The sequence below is a fragment of the Petaurus breviceps genome, unplaced genomic scaffold, assembly GCF_028583685.1.
Source record: "Petaurus breviceps papuanus isolate PSGF00001 unplaced genomic scaffold, PetGlider_PUasm1.0 183, whole genome shotgun sequence".
Classification (NCBI taxonomy): Eukaryota; Metazoa; Chordata; class Mammalia; order Diprotodontia; family Petauridae; genus Petaurus; species Petaurus breviceps.
In genome coordinates this window covers 4987368-5015208 of record NW_027185791.1, presented here as the reverse complement: position 1 = coordinate 5015208, position 27841 = coordinate 4987368, and the positions used below count along the sequence as shown (strand labels likewise).

At 36.4% G+C, this 27841-nt stretch overlaps 1 protein-coding gene and 1 long non-coding RNA gene across 3 annotated transcripts; one reads left to right on the top strand and one right to left on the bottom strand.

The window, feature by feature from the left end:
* Nucleotides 1-1400: 1400 nt before the first annotated feature.
* LOX (lysyl oxidase) lies at nucleotides 1401-16780 on the bottom strand. 2 transcript variants are annotated; one of them, XM_069087825.1, is made up of 8 exons: nucleotides 16646-16779; nucleotides 15734-16498; nucleotides 15207-15315; nucleotides 12910-13047; nucleotides 10194-10350; nucleotides 8174-8269; nucleotides 7742-7857; nucleotides 1401-5247 (listed from the first exon to the last, which is right to left on the bottom strand). In XM_069087825.1, the coding sequence occupies exons 2-8, from the start codon at nucleotides 16458-16460 to the stop codon at nucleotides 5241-5243; spliced, it is 1350 nt and encodes a 449-aa protein (XP_068943926.1). In that variant the 5' UTR covers nucleotides 16461-16498; nucleotides 16646-16779; the 3' UTR covers nucleotides 1401-5240. The 2 variants fall into 2 exon arrangements, with proteins under 2 accessions (XP_068943926.1, XP_068943927.1); XM_069087826.1 differs by lacking the exon at nucleotides 1401-5247 and having other exon boundaries at nucleotides 7738-7857; nucleotides 16646-16780.
* Nucleotides 16781-16987: 207 nt separating this feature from the next.
* LOC138161056 (uncharacterized) lies at nucleotides 16988-27572 on the top strand. The gene is made up of 3 exons (XR_011168256.1): nucleotides 16988-17096; nucleotides 17873-17910; nucleotides 27308-27572. It is a non-coding gene; the product is annotated as an uncharacterized lncRNA (long non-coding RNA).
* Nucleotides 27573-27841: the final 269 nt, after the last annotated feature.

Here is a 27841-nt window from a genome sequence, read left to right as displayed (position 1 = left end):
CTGTGCCTATTGGGGAGACCAAGTATTTAAAATGTAAAGAAGATGGTTTAAGAGAAAAGAACAAATGAAGGCCCAATCAGGTAAAATAAGTTACTTTCAAATGTTTATCTGTCCACTAATTGAAATTTTTGTCATTTAAAAGTCACCTAAGGAGAAATGCAAATCAAAACAAATCTGAAGTACCGTATCACACCTATCAGAGTGGCTAACATGACAGAGAAGGAAAATTATAAATTCTGGAGAAGATGTGGGAAAACTGGAGCACTAATTTCATTGTTGGTGGAGTTGTGAACTGATCCAACCATTCTGAAGGACAATTTGGAAATCTGCCCAAAGGGATATAAAAATGTGCATACCCTTTGACCCAGCAACACTACTTCTAGGGCTGTATCCCAAAGAGACCGTAAAAATGGGGAAAGGATCCACATCCACAAAAATAAAACAGCTTTTTGTTGTGGCCAAGAACTGGAAATTGAGGGGAAGCCCATCAATTGGAGCATGACTGAACAAGTTGTAGTATATAAATGTGATGGAATACTATTGTGCTATAAGAAATGATTAGCTGCTGGACTTCAGAAAAACCTGGAAAGACTTACATGAACTGATGCTGAGTGAAGTGAAAAGAACCAGGAGAACATTGTACCCAGTAACAGCCACATTGTGTGATGACTGACTTTGACAGACTTAGCTCTTCTCAGGCATGCAAGCACCTAAAACAACTCCAAAAGACTCATAATGGAAAATATTATCCACATCCAGAGAAAGAACTATGAATGCACAGTGAAGCTGACTATTTGCTCTTTTATTGTTTGTTTTTTCTTTCTTATGGTTCCTCCCATTCATTCTAATTCTACACAACATGACCAATGTGAAAATATGTTTAATAAGAGTGTATATGTAGGGGCGGCCAGGTAGTACAGTGAGTAAGAACACTGGTTCCAGTGTTGGGATGACCTGGGATCGAATCCGGGCTCAGACACTTAGCACCCACCCAGAAACACCTGGCCATGTGACCTTGAGCAAGTTACTTAACCCCAATTGCTTAGGGGCAGCCAGGTTGCGCAGCAAGTAAGAGCACCAGCTCCAGTGTCAGGATGACCTGGAATCGAATCCGGGCTCAGATACTCGGCACCACACCCAGAAATAACTGGCCATGTAACCTTGAGCAAGTTACTAAACCCCGATTGCTTTTAAAAAAAAGTGTATATGTAAAGCCTATTTTGGATTCCACACTGTCTTGGTGAGGGGGGTGGGAGGGAGGTGGAGAATATTTAAAATTTATGGAAGTGAATGTTGAAAATGAAAAATAAATTTATTTTTTTTAAAGTCACCTAGGGAAACAGTTTAATCCAATTTGAAATTCAGATCTCTATTCATAAGCAAAACATTTGGACAACCCAAACACTTGAAGCTGTTTATTCAAGTCATTTTGTATAAACTTTGCAACTATAATACAGACATACAAGAAAAGAATAAGTGCACTGAAGAATATGCTGCCTCAGAATATTTTAAATAAAAGCCTTCAATAAAGTTATAAAGATTCTAAAGACAATTCCTAAAGAAAGAGGGAGATACTAAAACCTTATAACATTGTCAAGGGACTTTTCACTGAGTGTTGCAGTCAAACATTAGATGCTCATTCCCCATTAACATGGAATCATATAGTTTACATTCAAGTTGAAATAATTCAGCACCATTTAAAACCTGAAGCACTATTTATGGACATGTCTTTATCACAAGTTGTAGCATTAGCATAGAACAAGTCATACCAATTTTGGAGGCTTGTGAATGAAACTTAAATTTTTCATTGGATAGATACAATTCTTAATAAAAAAAAATTTGACAAAGGAATTAAAGGTAAATTACATGCCAGCTGACATACACAATAATCTTTGGTACAAAATTAAAATGAAGCTATTTTTTTACTCCATATGTATTTGGTTTTGCCAGAGCCTTATTCTATAGTTGTCATATAACATCCAGCAGCATCATGTAAGGAGCTGTACCCTTTAAAGATTAGTGACATGTTAATCTCTTAGCTTCACACAGTTGTTTTCAATAGGTTGCATTTCCTCTAACACCTGAAATTTGGAGAATAATATTTATAGAATATTCTCAGATAAGTTTCCAAGGGAAAATTTTTAATGTATTTGAGATCATAGTTCTTTTAGTTTTATTTTTTCAACAATGCCTAGCAAAATGATCTCATAACATATGTATTTAACAAAACTCTACATCAAAAATATAAAGATTTTTCTAAAAAATATGAAAATCTTATATTTGATGCATTAGCTTAAAATAAAACATGTGATGGTAATGTCAAGGGAGTCCTGATCTTATTCACAAGTAAAGAAAATTTTAGTTCAGTTGTAAGATACATGAATTATCAAACCATCTGAAAGAACATATGATATGTAAAAGTAGATGATTTGCAAAAATGGTAAGTTTAAAAGTCTATTTTCCCCATTGCCCTTTATAGTTGAAGTCAGACTTTTCACAGTTCTTATATTTTTGTGTCAGCTTTTCTTTCTAACCATCTTTCAGTTGGTTTAGAGTTTTATCGATTAATATCTGTTACCAGTGATCTATGTTGTTATTTAAAGTTTGGTGATCATTCTTTGGAATTATGTTCTTGGGGCTCAAAAATGAAATCGTAGGGGAAAGGGTGATATAGGACAAAGAATGATTTGGGGCTCCCTTAAACATTGTAAATGAAGTTCTGTTTAAAATCAAATTTTTCAATGTTAAACATGCAGCCATTTCTGAGGTGTTGGAAAAATATTTATAAATATTAGTAGCATGTGCTTGCATGACTTTTAAATGATCTTCATAAAACAAACTTTATCAAAATAGTTCCTCATCTGTAAAATGAAGCTTTTGGAACAGGTGCCCTATAAAAAGTTCCTTTCAGCTCTTTAATTCCTTTGAAAGGTGGTAAGGAACACAAATAATAGGGCATATTAACTTGGTCATTTCAGCCTGTATCATTGCTACATGTTGTGATAAATTTTCCGCATAAAGCAAATGTTGTAGGACATGAGGATATAGTCAATGGAACATTTATGATTTTTCTATATCCAAAAACCAAGGTTTTTGAAGAACAAATGTGTGAAGAAGCAGAGCTGTATGGAGAACAGGCCTAGATTTTGATTTATGTTTAAATCTTAACTTTGGGCAAATCACTCAACCTCTTTGGGTCCCAATTTCCTTGTCTGTAAAATTATATTTTAGTTATGGTTTTTATGTATGAAGGTGGATTTATGATCTCATTGAAATTGCCTAGATTCTCACAGACTCCTTTCAGCTCTAAATCATATGCTTTTAATGAAAAGATATGTATCTTTAAATGCCAGTCTGGCTCAGTAATAATACTGACAGTAGTTCAAAAAAAGCTTTTTAAGATAATCTCTACCAGAAAAGAGATAATTAAAGAAATAATTCCATAGCCCAGATACAGATTCTTCAAAACTCTGTGACTTTCAGTGTCACAGTATATTACTAAATATTGGTAAATATTGCATTTGGAGGTCATGATGCATACAGTAAACTATGTATTTACCTATGATAGGTCCTTTTATAGGGCCATGTACACAACAGGTTCTTAGTAATTGTTGATGATTGTACCTTTTTGTTTTACAAACCATGGAGATGTAAATTCACTTTTCTGTGTGACATTTTGTGGAAATATTTCAAAGCATATCATAATTGAGATTTTTTGATATTGTTTAATTTATGATAATTTCCGCTTAAGCACCACTAACTTTAAAATAGTTTTATTTCAAGTGTAGACAACTCATACTGCATCTTCTGCTTTTCAGCAAAAACAGAAGCTATCCAAATTCTGTTGTGGCAAATTATTTCACAGTTTAAAAGTAATATCACAGCTGTCTTATTATACAGTACAGCTTGTCACTTTACAGAAAATATCCTTTTTCCTCTGTCCCTTTTCTTATGCTAATAATTAAGGCCATATACTAATTTAGGCTAAACTTTTCAGAAGAAATATTAATGATTAGCTCCTTACTGACCTAATTTGATGATCCCTTATTGCATAGACATAGTAAGTCATATATCCTGTATAATATTTAAAACATTTTAATTATACTTTTATATACTTCAATGGATTTGTGATCTTATTGATATGAATACTCTCTTCAACAATAAAATATGCTAATGATTCTCATGTGTAAAAAATATCAAGTATGAAAGGTAAAAAAATATATTGGGAACAACAAAGGTGTTTTCCATTCATTAAAAAAGATGTTCGATATGCAGTAATACTTGGGCTACCTACTTTTTTGTTGTGACCTGAAGAGCTGGTAAGTGTTGATAATACTTTATTTAAACCTCTATTAGTTCACTCATGTTACAAGAATTGTATCTTACTTGAATGGTAGCCTATTCATACCATCCCTTGACTTGTCATTTTAAGAATGTAATTTTGAATATCTCTAACCATAGACAAGGTCAAAGAGACAGACAAGGTGTCATAAAAAATACTAGACTTTGACTTTGTGGTTCAATTCTTAATTCATTTGAAAACTAAACCTGATTTATGTTAGAATTGAGCTATGTATTTGGAAGAAAGAAAAGGGTTTATCTACTAATGTTTAAAATGTAAACATAAATTTTATATAGGAATGTAACTATCTTAATACATACACTGACATTTCTCTGCTATATATTAATATTTCTTGAAATCAATAATGTGTATTCTTTCCTCAGCACCAATATTTCCATATTTATTTGTAGGAGTAATGATAGGATTAACATTTTCAAATTAGCTTGTGCTAGTATTTACAAATTGGTCATTATTATATTTTGCTGTAATTTAGCACATTAAAAATTTTTGAGCACAAAACAATTTCAGCTCATTCACTAATAGTTCAATGAAACAAATATTTTGCTGGCTTGCACTCCCAGTTCCCAGTGCGCTGCAAGGTAAATTTCTTTGAAATAGCAAATGATCTTAACTGTAGAATTTGAAACACTTTGCATAATTCACCACAACCATATCATTAATATAAATGAAAATATTCCCAATCTCAAAATCCAGTTATGTTTCGTTATTAAGAAGTCCAAATGATAATTTCTTTTGTGTTCTCTGTGCTCTTTCCCAAACATTTACATCCTACTGAAGTTAATCTAGGTTGCCTTTCTTTCTTTCTTTCTTTTTTTTTCAGTTCAACACATCAGGCACTGGTTCATCCATTTTTTTTTATTTTACTTTTTTTTTTGTCTCAGTACCTAAATAAAAAAAGAGAGAGGGAGAAAAGAAAAGTTGGTTTTGTGGTACATTCTGCAGAAATTCAACAATCATTAACTTTTTCCTATTCTGCCCTTCCTGATATTAGGCACAAGATATGGAAGCAATTTCCTGCTATCAAATAACAAAAGCTATATACTTAAGGTGCTTAGTAAATGATCACTAACGAGTGTTTGGGAAAAGTGGTTATATGTCTGATAAGTGCGCTTTCAACTTTTAAGTATTAAAACCTATGAAAATGAATAGAATTGTATAAGTAGGAAAAGAGATAGCCAGATGGTACAGTGGATAGAATACTGGGCCTGGAGTCAGGAAGATTCCTCTTCCTGTGTTTAAATCCAGTCACAAACATTTGCTAGTTGTATGACCCTAGGCAAGTCACTTAACCCTGTTTGCCCCAGATTCCTCATAATGAGCTGGAGAAGAAAATGGCAAACCACTCTAGTATCTTTGCCAAGAAAATCCCCAAAGGGCTCACTACGAGTTGGACATGACTTGAAAAACAACTAGCCAATTGAAAAGGAAAACTGGAGGCCTTGAGTAGACAAATTCATACTGTAAGATGTGAAGAATCACAATTGTGCCAATACTTATGATTACATACTATAAAAGACTGCAAAATATCACAGTCACATTAGTAAATTAATTACTATTGTAATTAGAATTCGACTTGAAAGTCATGGTCATCAGCCAAATATGTGGAATTAGAATGTCATTGAATCCAAACTGTAATATATCAGTTTTCTAACAGTAAATGCTATCCAGGGATGAGAAAAGCATTGAATAATAGAATTTTAGATCCAGAAAGTTTGTTGGGTTCTTCTATTCCAATGACCTCATTTTATTGATGAGAGGCAGCCTCGTGTCATGGATAGAAAGCTGACCTTATAGTCAGGATAACCTCAATTCAAGGTACACCACTGGTACATATGACTGTATGGTCAAAGAGGTTTTCTCTACCAAAGAAATCACAGTACAGACCAAAAACTATATGACACATTTTTCCTCTTTTGGTGCACACGTATGGTACCAAAGTTCTGAAAAAATATTTTAGATTAAAATATCATATTAGGGTTTTCTTTTTTCTAGACACAAATTACCAACCAACATGGCCTAATGACTGAGTAAATACTGAAAATATCTCCTTAAATGTTCATTTCATTGATTAAATTTTGGAAAGTGTTCTTTCAAAAAAGTCACCCACAAAAGTTGTATCTGAGATGAGAATTTAATACAGAATAATCCCATTTTAGATTAGAAAAGGACCTTAGTGATTTTTCTAGTCTGGTCCATGTCTTCATTTATTTTATAGATGAGGAAATTGATGTGCAAAAACATTGTGACTTTCCCCTTCAACTTCTATATAAGTTGAATTTTGCCTAATTATTTACATGGAAAGTTCCATTCATGGATTATCTATGTTCCATCTATGTATTATCACACACTAGCTGTGTGACCCCGAGCAAGTCACTTAACCTGTTTCTCTCAGTTTCTTGACCTGTAAAATGGGGATAATAGTAGTGCCTACCTCACAGGACTGTTGTGAGGACCAAATGATATAATAAATGTAAAGCACTTAGCATGGTACCTGGTACATAGTAAGCACCATATAAAGTTAGCTAGTAATAGGAGGAGGAGGAGGAGGAAGAGTAGGTATCATCACAGGAAAGGAAATCTTATATGTGCAAGCTACACGGTCACCAACATTTACAGGAATTAAGTCCAACTATTTCATTTAGTCACATTTATTATTTTCATTCAAGAAAACCTCAGGTTAATGCTGTTTTTTTTCTGGGTACCAACCAATAGACTTAGCAGAAGATACTCGAAATTCTCCTTTTCAGAGCTCTCCCAATTTCTGTGAAATGCTTCATCTATTGCTACTGCCACACTAAACCAAGTTAGTAACAGTGTAAAATCTAGGGACCTTTGTTATCTAGGATTCTCTCAGCTAGAAGTTCTCATTACCCACCATTTAGACATTTCGCCAGTGTATATGGCATGGAGGTGCTGCCAGGCCCTGGCGTGTCTTCTTGAGTCATGTTTCATATAATTCAGTTATTTAATTTATTAAGTTCATATTATTCAGTTATTTAATACACTTATATTATATTTACATTATTTGGAAGATGCGGCAAATGTGAGAGCCCTGTATTTATTTAATAAGAACATCTTATTCCATAACCGTACCTGATAACAATTACTATATTTTATAACACCTGTGATCATAGCATCCAGTTATGTGAAAATTTGGTTCGAAGCAGAGAAATGAGAACTCTTCACACCCTTACTACCAGTGCAAAAAGAATGGGCCTTAAATGTGTAATAATCGTAATCTTGTAACATTTTCTATACTCACAGTTTAAGTTTAGGGGGAGGTAGATATACTCATACTGACTTAAACTATTAGTAAATGTCATGAAAGAGCGGGAAATAACCATATTTGTGGAGAAAAAAAAAAGACAAGAAACTTACGGTGAAATTGTACAACCAGAGGCATACGCTTGATGTCCTGTGTATCGAATGTCACAGCGCACAATATTGTTTGAGTAATCAGACTCAGGCACCAAATAACTGGGATTTACACTGACCTAACAAAAGCAAATAATATTTCTCAGATGTCATTATTATATACTGGCTAGCTGTTCTTTGTTTCCATATGGACTACAGCAAGAGGAAATAATTTTAAATTAAAGCTTGAGCATCTTAAGTTAGATGAGTTTATTAAACTTTGAATGAATTATGAGGAAAGATTATGCAAACAAGACGCATTCTCATCTCTCTGGGTTATTTTAGATGTGGTGTCAAGTGACTCCTCTAAACCATGTCAAGTCCTGTGATGATTTAATATCTGATTCCATAGTTCACAGAGGCTTGCAATCTAAATACATATTCAAATTTCACTACCTTCAGAATGTAGTTTCCAGGCTTTACATCTGTAATATCAATCCACTGACAATCTATATCTGCATTATAGGTATCGTAGCACCCAGGGCTCAGTCCCTTAAGAAAAATGAGAACAAAATATTATTAGAGTAGTCTAAGGGATATAATCTCATGATACATAATATTGCAATAATATCTGTCAGCAAAATAAATCTTAGTAACTAAAACTCTGACATCAAACCAAGATCACTTTATTGTTTCAATGTGGGGAAAAACTAAAGTCTGCACAACTTAGACCTCTGACATTTCCTACTTAAAAAGAAGGCATTCAGATCGGCAAACCTATCTCATCTGGCTTATCAAAGAGTTTACTTAGTCAACTAAGGAAGTTACAACGTAAAACAATAAAAGCAAAGACACTCAAAAAGTTCTAAAAGACAATTAATCACTGAAATAAAGTGTCTGTTGGGAAACCCCTCTGTTGGGTAGAAAATTCATGAATGGCATGACAATAGTCCAAGGCCAGAACATTAGCATGGGATGACATGGAGTGACCCTCTGCAGCAGGGGATATAGGGATTCTATAAATATACGCTAGGGCACACAGGTTCAAGGAGGGCTTCAGATTTGTGGCCAGCTTGTATGGGCACAAGGAAGGGAGCAGCTTTTTTTGAGTAATAGGACTCTACAATGCATGGGACAAAGAGAGAACTACAAACAGCCTCAAGTTCTACAGAAGACACAATTAGATGTCACCTGAAGAGTATTTTGGAATTGTACACAACATAGAATGAATTCCAGGTCGCCTTTTATTACTCTACACACAGAGATATTATTGCCAACAACACCTTTCTATGCAAAGGATATATAACAAAGACATACAGCATATATACAGCTACTTATAAGTATGTTTCTTATTCTTCTGGGGAACAAATATTGATAAAATACATGGACTTTAATACATATTCTTTCTCTTTATTTGTTGTAATGTTGTGACTTTAGAAAAAGATACCACGCAAATTTACATCCCTAAGAAGTTTCCTACTCTAGCACATAGATGTACTTTGCAAGATCCCAGCTGCTGATCAGCTTTGGACTGGATTATGTTGATTTACTTTTTTTCCTGCCAAAATTCAGGCTGGAGTAAAATTATATTGTCCACTTACAAATTGGGGCTCCTTATGGAAATACTGACACAGCTTTAACTATGGAAGCACACATTTTCCAACTATAAAGCATATGTAAACTGCTTAATTCAGCACTATTTTTTAAAAACCAGTCCCAGATCTCTGCATCTGACATCAATTATCGTTGCAATTTCAAGTGTGTACACATGTATGCATGGGAGGGTAACTATACCCTTCTTTTCTTAGATGTATCATTGAAAAGGCAGCCTTTTGAGAAAAAACCTTATAAGGAGTTTGCTTTTCCTTTTTCCCTTCAATTACCATTTTCAACCATCATCATATTCTTGTAATAATGTGTTAGCAAGGTATAGGGGATAAATGGCTTTAAATAAACGTGCAGTTTGGATGACATTTAAATCACTTAGCCAGTTGATTAAACAATATAGAAAAATGTCTCCACACCAATCCATGTTACCCATCTATTCAAGAAACTGTATTAAAAGACTATATTGATTCTTACCGTCCTAATTATGATATGTGAAGTAGCTCCCGTAAAGGATAAGGATTATATGTGCTAACATATATACATCCATACACACAGAGGAGATGGAAGTGAATGAACTTGCTCTCTCTGTCTCTTTCTTGGCCTCTCTCCATAGTAATAATGTCAATGAATGAATAGACTTCCTTTTTTACTACATGTTCATATTATATGTCATATATATCTATATGATATACATCTATATTAAAAGGAAGTCCATTCATTTCCATTTCCCATGTATTTTTTACTGTGACAAGATGACTTATTAAGTGAAGTAACTCAAAGAGTTGAAAAATCGCAGGAATGAAAGTAGAGTATATCATTTCTTTCTGAGACCTATACGCTTGCTGTGGAGGAGGAGATGTCAACTTACTTGTGTGTGTGCTGTACAAGCATATCGTCTGTAGTACCCATAATCACAGGAAGTATCCTCAAGGCAAAAACTTGCTTTATGACCTTCAGCCACTCTGCTCTGGGTGCTGGCATCGAGTAAGTCATAGTGGCTGAATTCATCCATGCTGTGATAATGTCTGGTAGTTCATTCAACAAAGGCATATCAGTTAATTAAAAACTGGATTATACATAATGCAGTTCATTCATAGCAAACTAATATCATAAGATATCTGTTTTCTATAAGACCTCATTCACTGGACCAAAATCTCTTTTCACATTAAAATTGTGATTCTATGTTTTTAAGGATGAAAATAATATACTAGATTTATTTCTTCTTCCATGTATAAAGACAGTCATTTGGAGAAATGAATGTTAATACATTTACTTGCAGAAGAAGGCTTATGGTTTTGGTTAATGTTGCTTTTGTATTACATTAAGTTTCTTGATAATAAACAAGTTCTGACTTATTTGCTTTTAAGTGGAGGTAGCTGATACTTGACCTTTGGAATAAGTTCATAAAGGTAGATCCTGGTTAGATGAGGTCATCTAAACCAACTTCCTCCTTTTCAGGTAAGGAAACTGAAAACTAGAAAAAATCACAGAGGTGTCAAGCAGCACAGCTGTGTTTTGAACCCAGGTCTTTTGACTCCAAACCCAGTGCCTCTTCCATTTTACTGTCCATGTGCTGCTGTCTTGTCTTTTAAAGAGCAGTGACTTATATTTCCTTTTGACAAGAATGTTGGTGACAGTTTAAAGTTTTTTTTAAATATAACACTCTGTAGTCAAACTTACATACTATCTGATTACCTACAGCAGAGGTTTTAATTCCTGAAGTGACAGAAAAGAGAAAGATATTAAGCCATCAGCTATCAACAGGCTAAGGGGGATCTCTTGCAAGTGATCTGTAAAGTGGGAATAAAGTTTTTATATGACCCTTTTTTGCCAGTATTTAAATGAAGGGTGAGATAAAGAATTTACCCAATGTTTTTTCTTATTGCCATCAGCACCATGAAAGTAAATACTTTCTCTCATTACAGGAACAGAAATCAGGTTGACTTTGACAAATTAAAGGAATGGTCATTTAAAATGGTAATTAGATATAGGGATAGCTGGAAAAAACAAAGAAAACATGCTCAGGAAAATAAAAATGAGGAATAAATGATTATTCACAATGGCATCCAAAAAAGATTGGGTATCCAAGTGGCCCACAAAATAAGCACCATCTGGAATGCTTGCTAAAATGACTAGGTAACCTCAAGAAACATAAGGCATTCTTCCCTTTAGGCTCAATACTTGGCTTCAGATACATAACAGAGAGAAAATTTGGAAAGGCAGAAGATATGGCAATATCTTCAAGCTAAAAATTGGAAGGATGCATAACATGGATGGCATAATATGAGCTGGCAGTGAAGCAGACTATTGTTTTCTTCTTTCCTGGAAATAATTTTATGAAATTAAAAAATGTTTACAAGATATGTATGCATTTTTTTTGGTGCAGATGTGATTTCATTGGTACTCTCAGTGTGGAAACTCTACCAAATGCTGGTCCCAGCTGTGGTTCTGCAACTTACAGTCTTAGAAAGTTTGCTGGGACTCTCTTGTATTAAATGACTCACACATGATTAGTCAAAGAGATAGATAAAGGTATATCTAAATACATGTATATCCACGCACACATACCTGCATATATCGATACAATCTATGCAGATGTGTATGTCTGCAAACATATGTGCATATCTATTTGTCTGAGGAAGGAGAAGTCCTTGAAAGACTAAAGTCTTCTTGAGTACAAGACCAGCTCTCTATCCACTACTCAGTCCTGGCTATTTATGAGTATTTTATTGAATACTTGTACATTTTAATTCACTAATAAGGAGAAGAAAGGGAAAATGTTTTATCTTCCATCAATATGAAAATACAGCATACCAGTTTTGCAAGAGAGGGCCAATGTCCATTTTGCTACAGTAGGAGAAGAAGGAAGGGAATCTATTTTTGTGGAATAAATTTAGTATCTAATCTTTCCATTAGAAAAGTGGTACTTTTTGTTACTTCCCAAGTACATTTGAACAACTGCTTTCTCTATCAGGTATGGAGAGAACACAGAGAAGTTTTTAAATTTCTGAAAAATATTGGGTGAAGGTAATAGACTAATCATTTCTAGAGAGTCTCAAAAATATGATTGGCTAGAATCTATTTGGGACAGTTTTGCTGAAGTCCTCTCACTAAATAATCTTTCACGATCTATTCCAGTTCTTCGAATATACAATTTTTATTGTACTTTAAGGGATATTTAAAATTCTTTTTACAATACAATGTTAAAACTCCAAAGATAGTTTTACAAGAATATCATACTTACAGTCTCTACTCCAATAGAAATGTTCTTTCCTCTACAGGTGTCATTTTGGAAACAGAACTCCTTTCTAGGGGACAGGACTTAATATTTTCAATTCAAGACATGCTAATGTTCAGTTTCAAGCATTTTCAAGCAATTTAAAAGACTGTGATGTTTAGGAAAAGCATATTGTCTCATTTTTTCTTTTTTTTTCCAAATGACTCGCAAAGAAGTAAATGATAACTCCAATAAGAAAGCACCATCTGCCATTGTATAGAAAGTTGAAGCATATCCATCATAATGAGCACTAAGTGAAAACTGAGAAAGACAGATTTGAGCACTATACAATAATCAGCACACTCACTGATGACAGCTGTGCCACTCCCATGAATATCTTGGTCGGCTTGGTAAAAAGTCGGATGTCCCTTGATTTTTCACTCGCTGGGGAAATCTTAGCAGCACTCGGTTATCGTAATCTCTGACATCTGACCTGTATGCTGAACTGCAGTTGTGGAAAAAGACAGTCATAACAGAGTTATAGTGACTTCCTGCTCACCCTCTGCCTTCCATTCTCATAGGGAAATAGCCAGATGGATAAAAGGGCAACTATTATGCCAAAATTTTGCGTGTAATATGCAGTCAGTTCAAAAAGAATAGAAACAATGGATAAAGGAATTATCCCAAATCACAGGTAAAATAAGAATCTATCAATATTTTTCAGGAACTCTCTCCACCAAGGCAGATCTAGATGGTAACCCCTCTATGATTTAGTAGCTAAGTCTTAGGAAATTATCCAAGGCAAACCCATCTGCTAAGAGTCAAAAGTTGGAAATTGAATCCCATTCTTCCAGATGCTAAGTCTATCACTTACCCATGCTACTTCTCAGTACTGAATAAATAAATGTTTAATAAAGGCTCCCACTTATGCAATGCTTTACTGTTTATGAAACAATTACCTGAAGCACTCTATGAAGTAGGTAGGGCAAGTGTTATAATTATTGAAGTTCAGATAAGTTCTTTCCAATGGTCACAAAACTAACAAGGGACACATCTAGGACTCGAGTAGGTATTTAGCAACTAGTTGTAAGTCTCTATGTGATTAAAATAAAGTTCACATTTACTTAGTCAAGTAACTGCTATTTAAATCTGTTCAATCCATGAGAGAGCACTACAGTCACCCAACATTGTAAAAGACATTGCAGCACTCCTGGAGGGTCATCTCCTTTTCCTTCTCTTCCTCTGGTAGGAGCAAGGAGAACTAGTGGACAGGCCAAAATCAGCCAAAGTGAAAGAATAAACAAAATAAGAAGCATGGGGTCCAGCATTCTCAAATGCTACCATGAGTAGTAAATAGAGAGGCAGGGTGGAACAGCGAATAGAGAAATTTCCTCCAGTCTGCAGGACTGGGCAAGTGGGGAACACTTGTGACACTCTACATCAAGTGTGGCCGTTTGACTGAATCCCAAGGATTTGTTCTGTGAAGTATGGATTCATTCAAAGGGCCACACGTGGCCAAGAGACTGCAGGTTCCCCACCCTTGGACTAAGATTTAAATGCAGCCTCTGACATAAACTGTCTGTGGGATTCCGGATGAGCCACAATTTCTCAGTAGCTCTGGGCACTTTGTGGTAGAGGAAGTTCCTCTCCAGGACCTCCCTTTGTGTAATAAAATTACAGGTCCAGTAAAAATAAAAACTATGGGGTATATAACATGACTAAAAGATTTAGTTTTTATGTGCAAATATATTCCATAACTTAATTTCTATCCTTTTTTTCCCGAAATACAAACAGAATGGTTGTATTACACTAGTTAAAAAAGCACATTTTTAAGCCTCTTAAGCCTTGCCCTACTTTTCAGAGTTATAACTCCAAATACATTTTTGGGTTAGTCTTGGAGTATGTTACCATTCTCTGAAATGCCAAGGAATTTCTTCTCAATGTTAACTTTTTTTTTTTTTTTTTTGGTGGCACCTTCCAAAGCATCTTGGGCTCCCTCTATTGGCTGTTCAGCACCGGACTCTAACAAACCCTATTCTTCAAGTTAAGGGTCCTTAAGCTGTTGAAAAAGCAAAGTTTCAAGGCTCGTTGAAGTAAAACCAGGACATGTTAATTACAGCTAGAACCAAAAGAGGAAAAAAACAACCTTGCCAAGTGAATGAGACCACAGTCGCAAACATACTTTTAAGTCTTCTAAGAGGTCATTAACATGCTCTATAATTACGTTTTTTTGGGGGGGGTTGGAGGGTCAAATTACAGATGTTTTATTCAATTTTACTAGGAATGGCTACTTCCTATAGTAATGTGTGGGCTCTTTTATCAGGTCAAGTACAATTTCTTTTTCTTTAATCATATCAACAAGACCCCATTGCTTTTGAAACTTGAACATAAGCGTGGGACTCCAAAGATTCAGGATGAAGTAAACAAACAATCTTTTAATCCAAGCCACACTCTTCTGCGTAACAGTTGGAGAGATCCCGAGCAAGGGCCCACCAAAAAGCACTCTCTTCCATCTCGTAGGCCCCAGCTTGTCCTGTCTTCTTCATTTGCCATCTCCCACCTCTGCAGGACCCCAGCAGCCACCCGCAAGACTTCAGGAGGAGAGGAGCAGCGCAGAGAGGAAGAGAGCCCGCACTAGGGTCAGGAGAAGACCCCGGCCCCTACCTGGCAAGGCAGTTTTCCTCCGCAGCACATCTCAAGTTGTACATGGACATCCTCTGCACGTACGTGGACGCCTGAATGTAGTAGGGGTCTGGCACCAGGTCTGGGAGACCTACAAGTCGGCCAAGAATAATCAGAAATCCACCAGCACCTTGAAACCCTGTTCCTAACTCGGGCTTCCTGTCTAGCCTTTCCTTTCTAACCATTCTTCTCTCCAGACCCTTCCTCCCCGAACTGGGTCCTTTCCACTAACACCCCGCTTGTACTGAGACTAGGTAGAAGGAGGGATGGGGGAGGGAGGAAAGAAGACAAGTAACGGGGATTTTTGCGAATGCCCCATAATTGCGGCAGTCTTTTGCGGGGGTCAGGAAGACTTTAACGGGACGGGTGCGGCGTTCTGGCTGAGTCAGGTCTTTGGGCTTCCTCGGAGGACGGCAGGGTGGGCTGCTTTTGTGCGGGCGGGGGGCGGGGAGAAGGGAGTTAGTTATCTGGAACTTCTTGCACTTCGCTTCTCTGTGATTGTCACTTACCGTACTGGAAGTATCCAGTCCCATAACCAGGTCTGTACCTGCTTCCCGGACGCGGTCTCTCGTAAGTGTCATAGTAGTTGTAATAGGGGTTGTCGTCTGAGTATTTGTAGTGGTTGTAAGGGTCATCGCCCACCATGCCGTCCACTCGGCTGGGCGCTCTGAGGTTGCTTAGGGTGGGGCGGCTACCGGCAGGGGTCTGGTTGCGGTCCTGGGCCGCGGGGCTGGAGTCCCGCGCTTGGCTCCCCGGACTTCTGCTGGTGCTGGCAGTGGCAGTGACAGCCTCAGCGGCAGCGGGGGAGGCGGACGCCGACGGTCGGCCCTGGTGCCTTTGCCCAGACGGCTGATAACCAGCCTGGAACCAGTGCCGCGCCCCCGGCTGCCTCCTGCTGTCCTGTACCGGGGCGCCCACGGACGGCAGCGGGCGAGAGCGCGGAGAAGTGCTGTTGTTTCTGAGCAGCAGGACCGGAGAGTGGCGGAGCGCAGAGGAGGCTGCGGAGGAGGCAGCGGAGCCGGCGGCCGGGTCCCTGCGGCGCGGGGGCTGGTACTCGGAGCCCAGGCTCAGCAGGCTGAACACCTGCCCGTTGTTCTCCCACTGAATCCTTTGCCTCCATGCGGCTGGGGGAGGAGGGTCCCGTCGGGGCTGCTGGCAGGTCACTTGCAAAACGCAGCCCAAGTGTACGCACAGATGTAACCGAACAAGGAGAACTGCGGGTGAAGGGAAACGCATCCTTTCTGTCCTTTAATCTCCAGACACGAAACGCGTTGCTTAAAGAAATAAAAACAGGGAGAAAAAAATCACTTGGGAGGGAAGGAAAAACCGTCTAATGGATGTATTCAACAGCTACCCAAGGAGCTCCAAGGAAAGGGTGTAGACTGGGAAAACTCCAAGACAAGGCGGCTGTGGCGTCTTACCCGTCCCCCCCTTTCCCAGGGCTTAGAGAAGAATGATGGGGAGAAGAGTAACAGGAAGAGCGAGCGGGCAGCCTCTCATCGTCGTCGTGCTGCTTTTGCTGGTGTCTGGAGTGAAGGAAGGAGGAGGAGGGATGCGAGATTTTAAACTTTCTGGCACATTTGCAAAGTTACACAAGCGTTTTTTGGCAGGGCTGCTCCTATGCTATTTGTTCACGTAATGCGATTGGAAACGTGCAAGTCTGACAGTTCCTCACATCTGCCCCCTCCCTCCTAACCACCTCCCCCCAAGACACGTTGCACATAGAGAGGTTTCGTTAAGGGGAAAGAACAAAAAAAGAATACATATCCAGCGAGAGACACACGCGACCCACATCTTAATCTTGGGCGAACATGCAGGAATTTCAGTGGACTCAGACACACTCAAGCAGCCAGACCATGAGACTGTGCCAAAGTATGCAGAGGGAAAAATGCTATTAGGTCATCAAACACAGGAAAGACTGGAAAGGGGGAGGTAGGAAGACTTAGACTTGACGGGAGTGGAGGGAACATGTTTTGGGGAAAATATTCTGGCTAAGAATTCCCTGTTCAGGAGGGGAAACAAAGTATATTTCCCAATACACTCTCAGTTATGGGAAATCCTCTCATCCTGTAAACTCTGAGCTATCAAATTTTGTTTTTCTGTGTGTAGGTAACATGAGAAATGGGTTACAAATTCATCTCCTGCAGTGAAATTTCTAAGTGAATTTTCACATGGGAGAAGGGCAGTGACTCTGAAGTCCATAACCAGAATAAATAAACCCATCTCCCCGTTTCAAAAACTAAACCCAGAGGTCTACTTTTATCGAAATGGGAAAAATCATCTTTCATCTTGACAGTGCGTCTTTAGAAATGGTTGTTAAACAGAGGTTGTTCAGAATTTGGCTGTAAATTAACATCTGAACAGAAATTTCCTCCCCCTCCTCCCTCCCTCTATATGGGAGAGAAAGGTTTTGTTTTTTTTTAGTTCTATGACCTTTTATTAAATGTTCAATGCCACTGATATATCAATGGTAAATAACAGGAGACATCAGGTTTTCTGTCTGAAAATCCTCCAAAGCAAACGAGATTTTCCTGAGAACTAGGGAGTGTCCTTAGTGGAAAGGAGAATGGGAAGAAGGGTCAGTAATTCTGACTGGAATTAGTTGGCAAATAGAGTATGCCTACTCACATATCACTTTTATATTTCAGCTGTGCTGGAAACTTCAAAAGAATATTGAAACTAAAAGGTGAATACTTGTAAAGTATTGATCAAAATAAGATTTTAAAAATAACTCATTTTATTGGTGACTTTTTGTTTGTATATCACACATTCCTTTCTGAATATATCCCAATTCCATCTTCTACCTAGTGAGCCATCACTTGTAACAAAGATTTTTAAAAGGAGGAAATTTAATTTAATTTAATTTATTGGCAAAACAGAGATATGGTTTCTCACTTCAAAGAAATAAGGTGCATTTTCTTCATTTTTCCCTGGCCAGGCAAGGTCATTGTCATTCCACATCCTTTAGGGGGTTTTGGTGGTGATTGTTCTTTCCACTTACCCTGTGAAGACTGGCCTACTTTTTTTTTTGGAGGGGGTTCCCCCTAAAAGGTAAAGAAACCATCCCCCATACTTAACTGATCCAAGAGACAAATTTTCCAACTATTACACGGCTTCCTGGTCACTAGGTACAAAATCAGATCCTTGGCTTTCATACATGCTTCTCACCCTGAAGGTGACCATGAAATATATGGAATCAAAGAAATTGCCCAGCTCAATCAGTTCTGTATCCTTACTGAGCATGCTAAAGCTCCTTTTGTTAACTGATAGGTGGTCTACGAAGTCTCGTTTTGTTCCAAACCTGAATCACATAATTAGTCTGAGTTAGGCCTGACATAGAAGAATTTTTATATCATCATTTATGTTATTTTTCTGGTTCTGCTTATTTCACTTTGTACCAGTTCATATAAGTCTTCTAATGCTTTTCTGAATTCTTCATATTTATTGTTTTTTTTCATAATATACTCATATTCTATTTTATTCATGTTATCACAATTTATTTCTAGTTAATTGCTACCAAAAATGTGTGTGGATATCTGGGATCATTTTGGGTCTTTTTTTTCTTTCTTTCTGCTTTTGACCTTCTTGGGTTATATTCTCAGACATGGTGGGGATCTCTGGGCAGAGTATTGACCTTTTTAGTCACCTAACCTGAGCTTTCACTAACCTTCTCATTGGTGGCCTTCATTTCTCTCTCTCCCTTCCCTTTATCCCAATACCCATATAGCTGCCAAAGTGATCTTAAAGTACAAGTATACCATATCACTTTCTGCTCAAGAATCTTTAATGGTTTCCCATTTCCCTGTAGCAATAATTTTCAAACTTGTTTGGTGTGCACCTCTCTCAGTAAATACACACAAAAATATAGATAAATATATGTACATGTAATATATTTAGCATATACCCCTAATAATTTATATTTATTACAAATTATATGCATGTGCTGCTATACCAAAATATTTATTGTAAAACAAACAGGTAATAAATAGGAGTTTTTAAAATATGAAATAAAGATCAAAAATGAAGATTTATATTATATTATTTATTAATGGTACAAACCAATTTTGCTCACTAAAATCAATGTGATTGTATGTTCTTCATTATTTTTTAAAATCTCTGTATATATTCTGGAAATAGAAAGGATGTATAAATGATAATTTTTTGTTAGTCTTTGATTATTCATTAATTTGACCATTATAAGCTGGTCAAGCAGATGAATATATTATTATTATTATTTTGCTTTTTGGAGGGCAATTGGGGTTAAGTGACTTGCCCAAGGTCACACAGCTAATTTTTGTGTTAGGTGTCTGAGGTCAGATTTGAACTCAAGTCCTCCTGACTCCAGGGCCAGTGCTGTATTCACTGCGCCACCTAGCTGCCCCAGGTGAATATATTATTAATCATATATTTATTTTATTTTTGTTACATTTTGAGTTCTGATAATAGCTTTTATATCATAAGTTTTTGAGAGACAGCAATCAAATAATAGGTCCTAACAGTTAGTGAACATAACAGATTTTCATAAGGAGTCATATTTCTGTTTATAGATGTTCATCACATGGCATGTAAAAATAACAAGCAAGAATGAATTGTCTCTAATTTTTATCATTGAAAATTTTCAATATAAATCTATTCCTCTTTCTTTAGTGGCTCTGTTTAATGTGTGATATCATTAATTAATTTCCTGTTTCATATTTGTATAAATTTACTTGTGTTTTTGTATGCAAGTAAAGAACAGCAAGAAAACTAGTTTGACTGACCCATAGAGTACAGGAAGTGGAGTAATGTAAAATAAGGTTGCAAAGGCAGGTTGGTGCTAGGTTCTGTTGGACTTTAAGTGCTAAAAAAAGGAGTTTATATTCTATCCTAGAGACAGTTAAGTCCAGGAACTTATTGAGGTGACATGGCCAGACATCCACTTTTGAAAAATTGCCTTTGAAAGATTCATGGAGGATGGACTGGAAAAGGAAGAGACTTGAGGCAGAAAGGCCAATTAGGAGGCAATTGCAAAATTCCAGGAAAGAAGTGATGGAGGGCCTCAATTAGGGTAGTGACTATGGGAAAGGTGAGAAGGAATAGATGCTAAAAAAAATGCTACAAAGATAGAAACTACAAATTGACAACTGTTTGGATACATAGAATGAGTGAAGGTCAAAGTCAAAGATGATACAAGAACTTGTGAACCAGGATGACTGGAAGGATGGTGATGCTTTTAAGAGAAAGAGGGAAATTTGGAAGAGGGGTGGAAGATAGTGTGATAAGACCTGTGATGCAGATCACAACCCATTCATGCCTGTTCAGTCACTGTGTCTCATATTGTTCTACCCAGAATGAAGAGGGGGTAAGAGGTCCTTATTGACTGGTCATTGCTGCAGTGCAGAGCCCATCTTCCAGAGTACTAAGGGAAATGACCAGAAAGGTACATAGGTTAAACTGTAAATTCTTCGTGTCATTTTTGAGTTCTACTTCATTTCACGGACACTCAACCTGTTGAAATTCATTGATCTTTATCCATTTCACTATATGAAGAATGTTTTAAAGAGTATGGAGATTATTTTGTTGTTTTTGAATAAACCTAAGAAAACTTACAAATTCAAATACCAGTTACCCCCTTAAAAGTAGTATCCTCAGTAAGCCATACACATTCGAATGGTGCTTTGGAATACTTATTTGGAAATTATTTCCAGAGTTGGAGACCACTTACTCAAAAACAAATATTTGCGGCCATTGAATACATTAAAAAAAATTTATTTATTTTTAGTATTCAACATTCACTTTTATAAGATTTTGAGTTCTAAATATTCCCCCTTTCCCTCTCCTCCTTCCCCAAGATGGCATGCAATCTCAACTAGGCTATACATGTATGATCACATTAAACATATTTCCATATTAGTCATGTTGTGAAAGAAGAATCAAAACAAAAAGGAAAAATCATGAGGAAGAAAAATTAAAAGAGAAAATAATCTGCTTCCTGATATCAGCATTCAGACTCCATGGTTCCCCATGGGACTAAAGCTCCCTTTTGGAGGCTGCTGCCCTGTAGGATAAAATTCAACGTAGAGGTTTTAGCTCCATGGGGAATCATTACAAAGGAGTTTGTGATCAACCATCTGGTAGACGAGAAGCTGGGTTGTATCTAACTTTACACAGGATAGTTCTTCGAATTACTCGTAGTTTGCCTCCAGCATGGATTTCCAGATTTATTCCTCCTCACTCCCCTGTTACAAACCCTACATTCTAGACAAATCTACTTATTTCCTATTCCATAAACTCAATATTCTCTTTCTTTTCTCTGTACCTTTGCATAGTCTGACTCTCAGATCTGGAATACATTCCCTTTTCACCTTTACCTCTTAGAGTCCTTTGCTTCCTTCAAGTATCAACTCACCTTTGCTGATTCCACTAATTGTGATTGCTTTCTCCCTTCTCAAACTATTTTATACTTATCTGTGTTCAGAGGCCTTCTAGTAAATGTTTAACAATTGGCTGGGGGTGGGGAGAGGGGGCGAGGAATGCACAACACACTTTTAAGCTTTATCTGTATCACTAACATTTTATTTTTCACTCAACATAGCTTTCTTAATTCTAGACAATCAACAGCATAATAAATAAAGCCCTGATTTTGTAGCATTTGACAATTTCCAAGATGTAAATACTCATACTGAAATTTTTCTCTAGCATATCTCTGGTTGTATATTCTCCAGTAAAACATAATCTTCCTGAGCTCATTTCTCCTCCTCCTCCTCTTCCTCTTCCTTCTCCTGCTTTTCCTTCCCCTCCTCCTCATCTTCCTCTTCCTGCTCCAAAGTACAGAGCCTTGACATAGTAGGTGATCCATAAATTCAAGTTGAATTTATTTGAATTGATTAGAGTTAATGGGCTTGCTTGAGACAAAGTGGGTCAATTAAATTTACCCCGTTCCATTGCTATGCAGAAAATGTGTGTCCTTGATCACAATGAGGATCAGATGGAACAGCAGATTGCCACAGTCCTTATTTGGTTCAAAGAGCATTTCCTAATAAGATAGAGTCAGTGTTAGTCATCTTTGTATAAGGACCATTTTTATCCTGCTGTTTTTCTTTAAGAGAAGCTCAAAATACTTTAAATAGAAGAAAGTTACATGAATTTTCACTCCCAAGCCCATCCTACCCTCATTCAACCTAAGGGAAATGACCAGAAAGGTACACAGACTAAAGTGTAAATTCTTACTTATTCTCCATATAATTTTCTAGTTCTTCATTTTATGGGTACTCAACATGTTAAAATTCATAGATCTTTATCCATTTCACTATATGAAGAATGTCTTAAGGAGTGCTGAGATTATTTTGTTGTTTTGGAATAAACCTAAGAAAATTTACAAATTCAAATACCAGTTCCCCCCTTAAAAGTAATAATCTCAGCAAGCCATACACTTATTCAAATGGCGCTTTGGAATACTTCTTTGGAAATTGCTTCCAGAGTTGGAGACCGCTTACGCAAAAATGTGTATTTGTGTTCATTAAAGATATCAATTAAAGAATGTGCCACAAGTTGTAAAAGTGGTTCCTAAAGGGGAATAGTGATGTGTTTTGAATGATGATAGCATTATTAGAATAAATATGTGGTCTCTCAAGACCTTTTATACTTATTTCTAATGCCTCACTTTAAAAGGGACAACACTCATTTAAAAGGGAAAACACTTTGCATTTTCTGTTATATCTATTGAAATTGCATCCATAATATGCTATACACACCCTATATATACACCTTATTCAGTAACTCATAGCAGTTAGGAACAGCTTCTACTCGAGTCCTTGCCATATAGTCTGGACTAGATTTTCCCTAAAGGGCAGTGAAGCTATCTCTGAACCCTGATTGGTACAGAGATTAGGTCTGAAGCTGTTGAAATAGTTTCTTGATTATCCTGGGCATAAAAAGTCCAGCCCACGAGGAGTCAGAGCCCCTAAGAATTGATGGATGTCCTACTGCCATGTGAGACAACCCAGCCTTCTGAGTCAACCTAACCTGTAATCAAATGTACTCTTCTGACTAGATGCATTTCCATAGGAAGAAGATGAGGGCAGTGTCTACCTGAACTAGCCCTACATCTTTGCTGAGTATCCTATGGATATTATTCTATTTTTCACTACATTTTCGGTGGTCCATCCCAGTCTTGATTGAATGGACCAAACTGAATAAGCCTTGGCATAGAACATTTTTCTTGTGACATTTTCGAATGCCATCACCCATGTATTTGATTTTCTCTGCCTTTTTAATCTTTGTATTACTTTGTATCGTCCTTTTCCTCTTTAAGCTACATCAATTTGGGTCATTTCTAAAGAGGGAAGAGTTTCCACAAAGGACAAAACAACACAGATTGAGGAGCTAAAGGAAAAGTGTGTTATCCTGATATAAGATACTGAGGACTCAGAATAGAAGCAGAATGACAGTCCAGTATTTACAGTACAGTATGCAACAGTGAGATATAATCTCTTTAGGGCGAGAAATGTGTCATTAAAATTATTTTCATCTCCAATGCTTTATAAAGAGAGGCAGTTAATAAAAGTTGGTTGAATTTGTGAAAATATAGTCAATCGACATTTATTTAGCACCTCCTAGGTGTCAGACACTGTGCTAAGCTTTAAGATAAAAAAAGAAGTGAAAGAATGTGCCTTTTCTACAGAAGCTTACAATTTAATGAGATTATACTAAATACACACTCAACAGCCCTTGATTGAGATTTAAAATCCTGGTTCTAGTCCTCATTCTGCCACTAACTAGATCTATGACTTCAGGCAGATCATTTCACTTTGCTGAGTTTCAGTTTTTTCATCTATAAAATGAAGAGGTTGGAGTAGATGATATCTAAGGTCTAAATTATTTTAGTCTATGGAATGTGAAAACAATCCTAGCTAAATTGAATTCCTATTCAGTGACTTATTTTGGACGTTATTAATATTTTATCAGGACTTGAGTTTATAATTATTTTATTTTTACCTCCTCCCCCTACCTCTAGGCTTCAATTTGCACCATACTCAGATTTTTAAAATGAAATTTGGCAGCAATTGCCTATAATACTTCTTTTTCTTTTTTTTTAAAATTCATATTATATTAGCAAATGAACAAGAAACTGCAATGTATCATGATATATTAAGTCAAATATCCTGATGAGACAGTTTTGCAATTTAGGGGTTTTTATTTTTCCCCCTATATTCTCACTCACTTCAACTTCCCTTCTGGCTTAAAATTCTTAAAAGATTATGTTGCATCCACAGTGAAGAGAATAGAAAGTTTTTCCATTCACTAAACATTGCACCCAGCCAAACATTGTGCTCTTTTGCTGTTGAAAAAGCTAGTTAGTAATCTTAAAACTGAAGAAATCAGAGGTTCTTTCCACACAATACACATATTTAAAAAACATTTTTATTTATTTCATTAAACATTCCTCCATTATATGTCAAAAGAATTTTTAACAGTCATTTAAAACATTTTTGAATTCTGAATTCTCTCCCTCCTTTGCCATTTCTGCCCCCTCTTTGAGAAGGCAAATAATTTAATATTAATTATACACATGAAGTCATGTAAAACATATTTCTATATTAGCCACCTCACAAAAGAAGAGACAGACAGAAAAATCCAAGAAAAATCATTTTTAATCATGAGTCCTTTGGAATTGTCTTGGTCGTGGTAACTAAGTCTTTCACTATTGTTCATCTTTACAATATTGGTGTTAGTGTACACCATTCTCTTGATTGTGTTCACTTCACTTTGCATCAGTTAATCTACCGTCTTTCCAGGTTTTTCTGAAATCTGCCTGCTCATCCTTTCTTATAGCACAATAGTATTCCATCATAGTCATATACCACAGTTGTTCCCCAACTGATGGGCATTCCCTAAATTTCCAGTTCTTTGCCACCACAAAAAGAACCCCTAGAAATATTTTTATACATATAGGTCCTTTTCCCTTTTCTTAAATCTCTTTGGAATACGAACCTACTAGTGATATTGCTGGGTCAAAGGATATGTATAGTTTTATAGCCTTTTGGGCATAGTTCCAAATCGCTCTCCAGAATGGTCAGAATAATTCACAACTCTAACAACAGTTCACTAGTGTCCCAATTTTTTCATATGCCCTCCAGCATTTATTATTTTCCTTTTGTGTCAGGTTAACCAATCTGATGGGCATGAGGTGGTATCTCAAAATTGTTTTAATTTAAATTTCTCCAATCTGTAGTGATTTAGAACATTTTTTTTTTCATTTGACTATTGATAGTTTTTATTTCTTCTTCTGAAACTGCCTATTCATATCATTTGACCATTTGTCAACTATGGAATGGCTCTTAGTTTTTTAAAAATAAATTTGTCTCAGTTCCCTATATATTTGAGAAATGAGGCCTTTATCAGAGAAACTTGCCATAAAATATTTTTCCTTATTTGTTTGCTTTACTTCTAATTTTAGCTGCATTAGTTTGGTTTGCGCAAAAACCTTTTAAATTTCATTTAATAAAAATGATCCATTTTACTTTCTGTGGTCCTTTCCATCTCTTGTTTGGTCATAAACTCTTCCCTTATCCATTGATCTGACAGGCACATTTTCCTATGTTTCCCTAATTGACTTATGATATCATCCTTTATATCTGAATTGTTTATCCATTTTGACCTTATCTTGGAATACAGTGTGAGATGCTGATCTACATCTGTTTTTTTTTTTTTCCCAAACTGCTTTCCATTTTCCCCAGCAATTTTTGTCAAATAGTGAGTTCTTATCCCAAAAGCTTGATTACTACCATGTATTGTGTACTGTGTTTTGGGACAGCTAAGTGATACAGTGAATAGAGTGCTGGGCTTGGAGTCAGGAAGACTCATCTTCATGTGTTCAAATCTAACCTCGGACACTTTTCCTAGCTGTGTGACCCTGAGCAAGTTACTTAACCCTCTTTGCCTCAGTTTCCTTATTTAGTTACTTAACCCTCTTTGCCTCAGTTTCCTTATTTGTTAAATGATCTGGAGAAGAAAATGGCAAAATACACCAGTATCTTTGCCAAGAAAACCCTAAATAGGGTCCTAAAAAGTTAGACATGACTGAAATGACCAAAGAACAATAACAGCAATTATGTACCTAATCTATTCCACTGACCTACCAATTTATTTCTTAGCCAGCACCAGGTTGTTTTGATGATTACCACTTTGCAATATAGTTTTAAATCTGGTACTGCTAGGTTGCCTTCTTTCACATAATACATATTTAAATAAACAGTAGACTCACTTTAATTTCTAAAACAAGATTTATAACCTGGATTTTGTGGATCCCCAAGGAGTTTGTGGATAGATTCCAGGGTATCTACAAACTTGGATAAGACAAAACACACACGTCTTTATTTTCACTAACCTCTTTTGTATTTCCTTTAGTTATTTAAAAACATTCTGAGAAGGGGTCTGTAGGTTTCAAAGACTTCCAAAGGGTTCAATAATACAAAAATATTTAAGTACCCCTGTTCTAAAAAGTAATGTTATTTCCTTTCTTTTTAAGGATTTATATTACTGATGAAAAATACTCAGAATACAATTTTCTTTGTAAGTCAAATTCAGTTAGCTTAGGGGAGACAGATTCCTTGAGACACTGTTTTCAAAGAACAGAGGCCCTGGGACATAATGAGGCTATTCCACTGATGGGGAGTTAGTGGGAACTTGCTATTTTGATGAATCATTCTTACTCTTAGGTACTAAGTCCACTTGATTTTAAGCAGTTTAAAGAGTGATAAGTGTAGTCAGCTCCTTTTGGTGCCCTAGGACAAGGGCCCAGTTGTCCCATCCTTTGATCTTTAGTTCCTGGTAAGAACAGTAATTAGTATCACTTATGACAGCTGGTCTTTGTTTTCGTTTTTTGTTTTGTTTTGTCTTTATTGGCATCTCTTCCCCAGGGGAAATGGCTGAATAATTCTAGTTCTTTTTTATGTGAACTGAAAAATGTCATGTTATTAATCTCTAAATGATAGAAAAGAGACATCTTAAAAGACTTCAAAAGTAAGGTATAAAATAGAATATTAGAACTATGAGCAACATATAAGTAATATAATCCAACTTTTTTCCTTTTTATTTTGCAGGTGATAAACTAAGATCAGGGTTAAGTGACTTTTCCACAGTCATAAAGACAGCGAATGGCAAATTAAGGGCTAGACCCAAGGGATTCTGAATCTGTCTTGTGCCCTTTCCATACATGAATGAGATTAGTAACATTCTATTTTATTCTTGTTGTTAAATTGTATTTTTTTCGATTATCATTTTTTCTTCCAAGTGGGAAAAAATGGAAAAACAAAATGCTTGTTACAAATATGCATAGTCAAACAAAACAATTTCTCATATTGGCCATGTCAAAAAATGTATATCTCATTCTTCATATTAGTTTATCATCTCTATGTAATGAGATAGGTAGCATTCTTCATCATCAGTCCTCTGGAATCATGATTGATTAACATTGATTAGAGTTCTTAAATCTCTAAAAATTGCTTATTTTACAATTTGGGTGTTATAGTATAAATGATGTTCCTGTTTTTTCCACTTAATTCTGTATCAGCTAATACAAGTCTTCTCAGATTTCTCTGAAACTTTCTCCATTTCTTACAGTAGAATAGTATCCT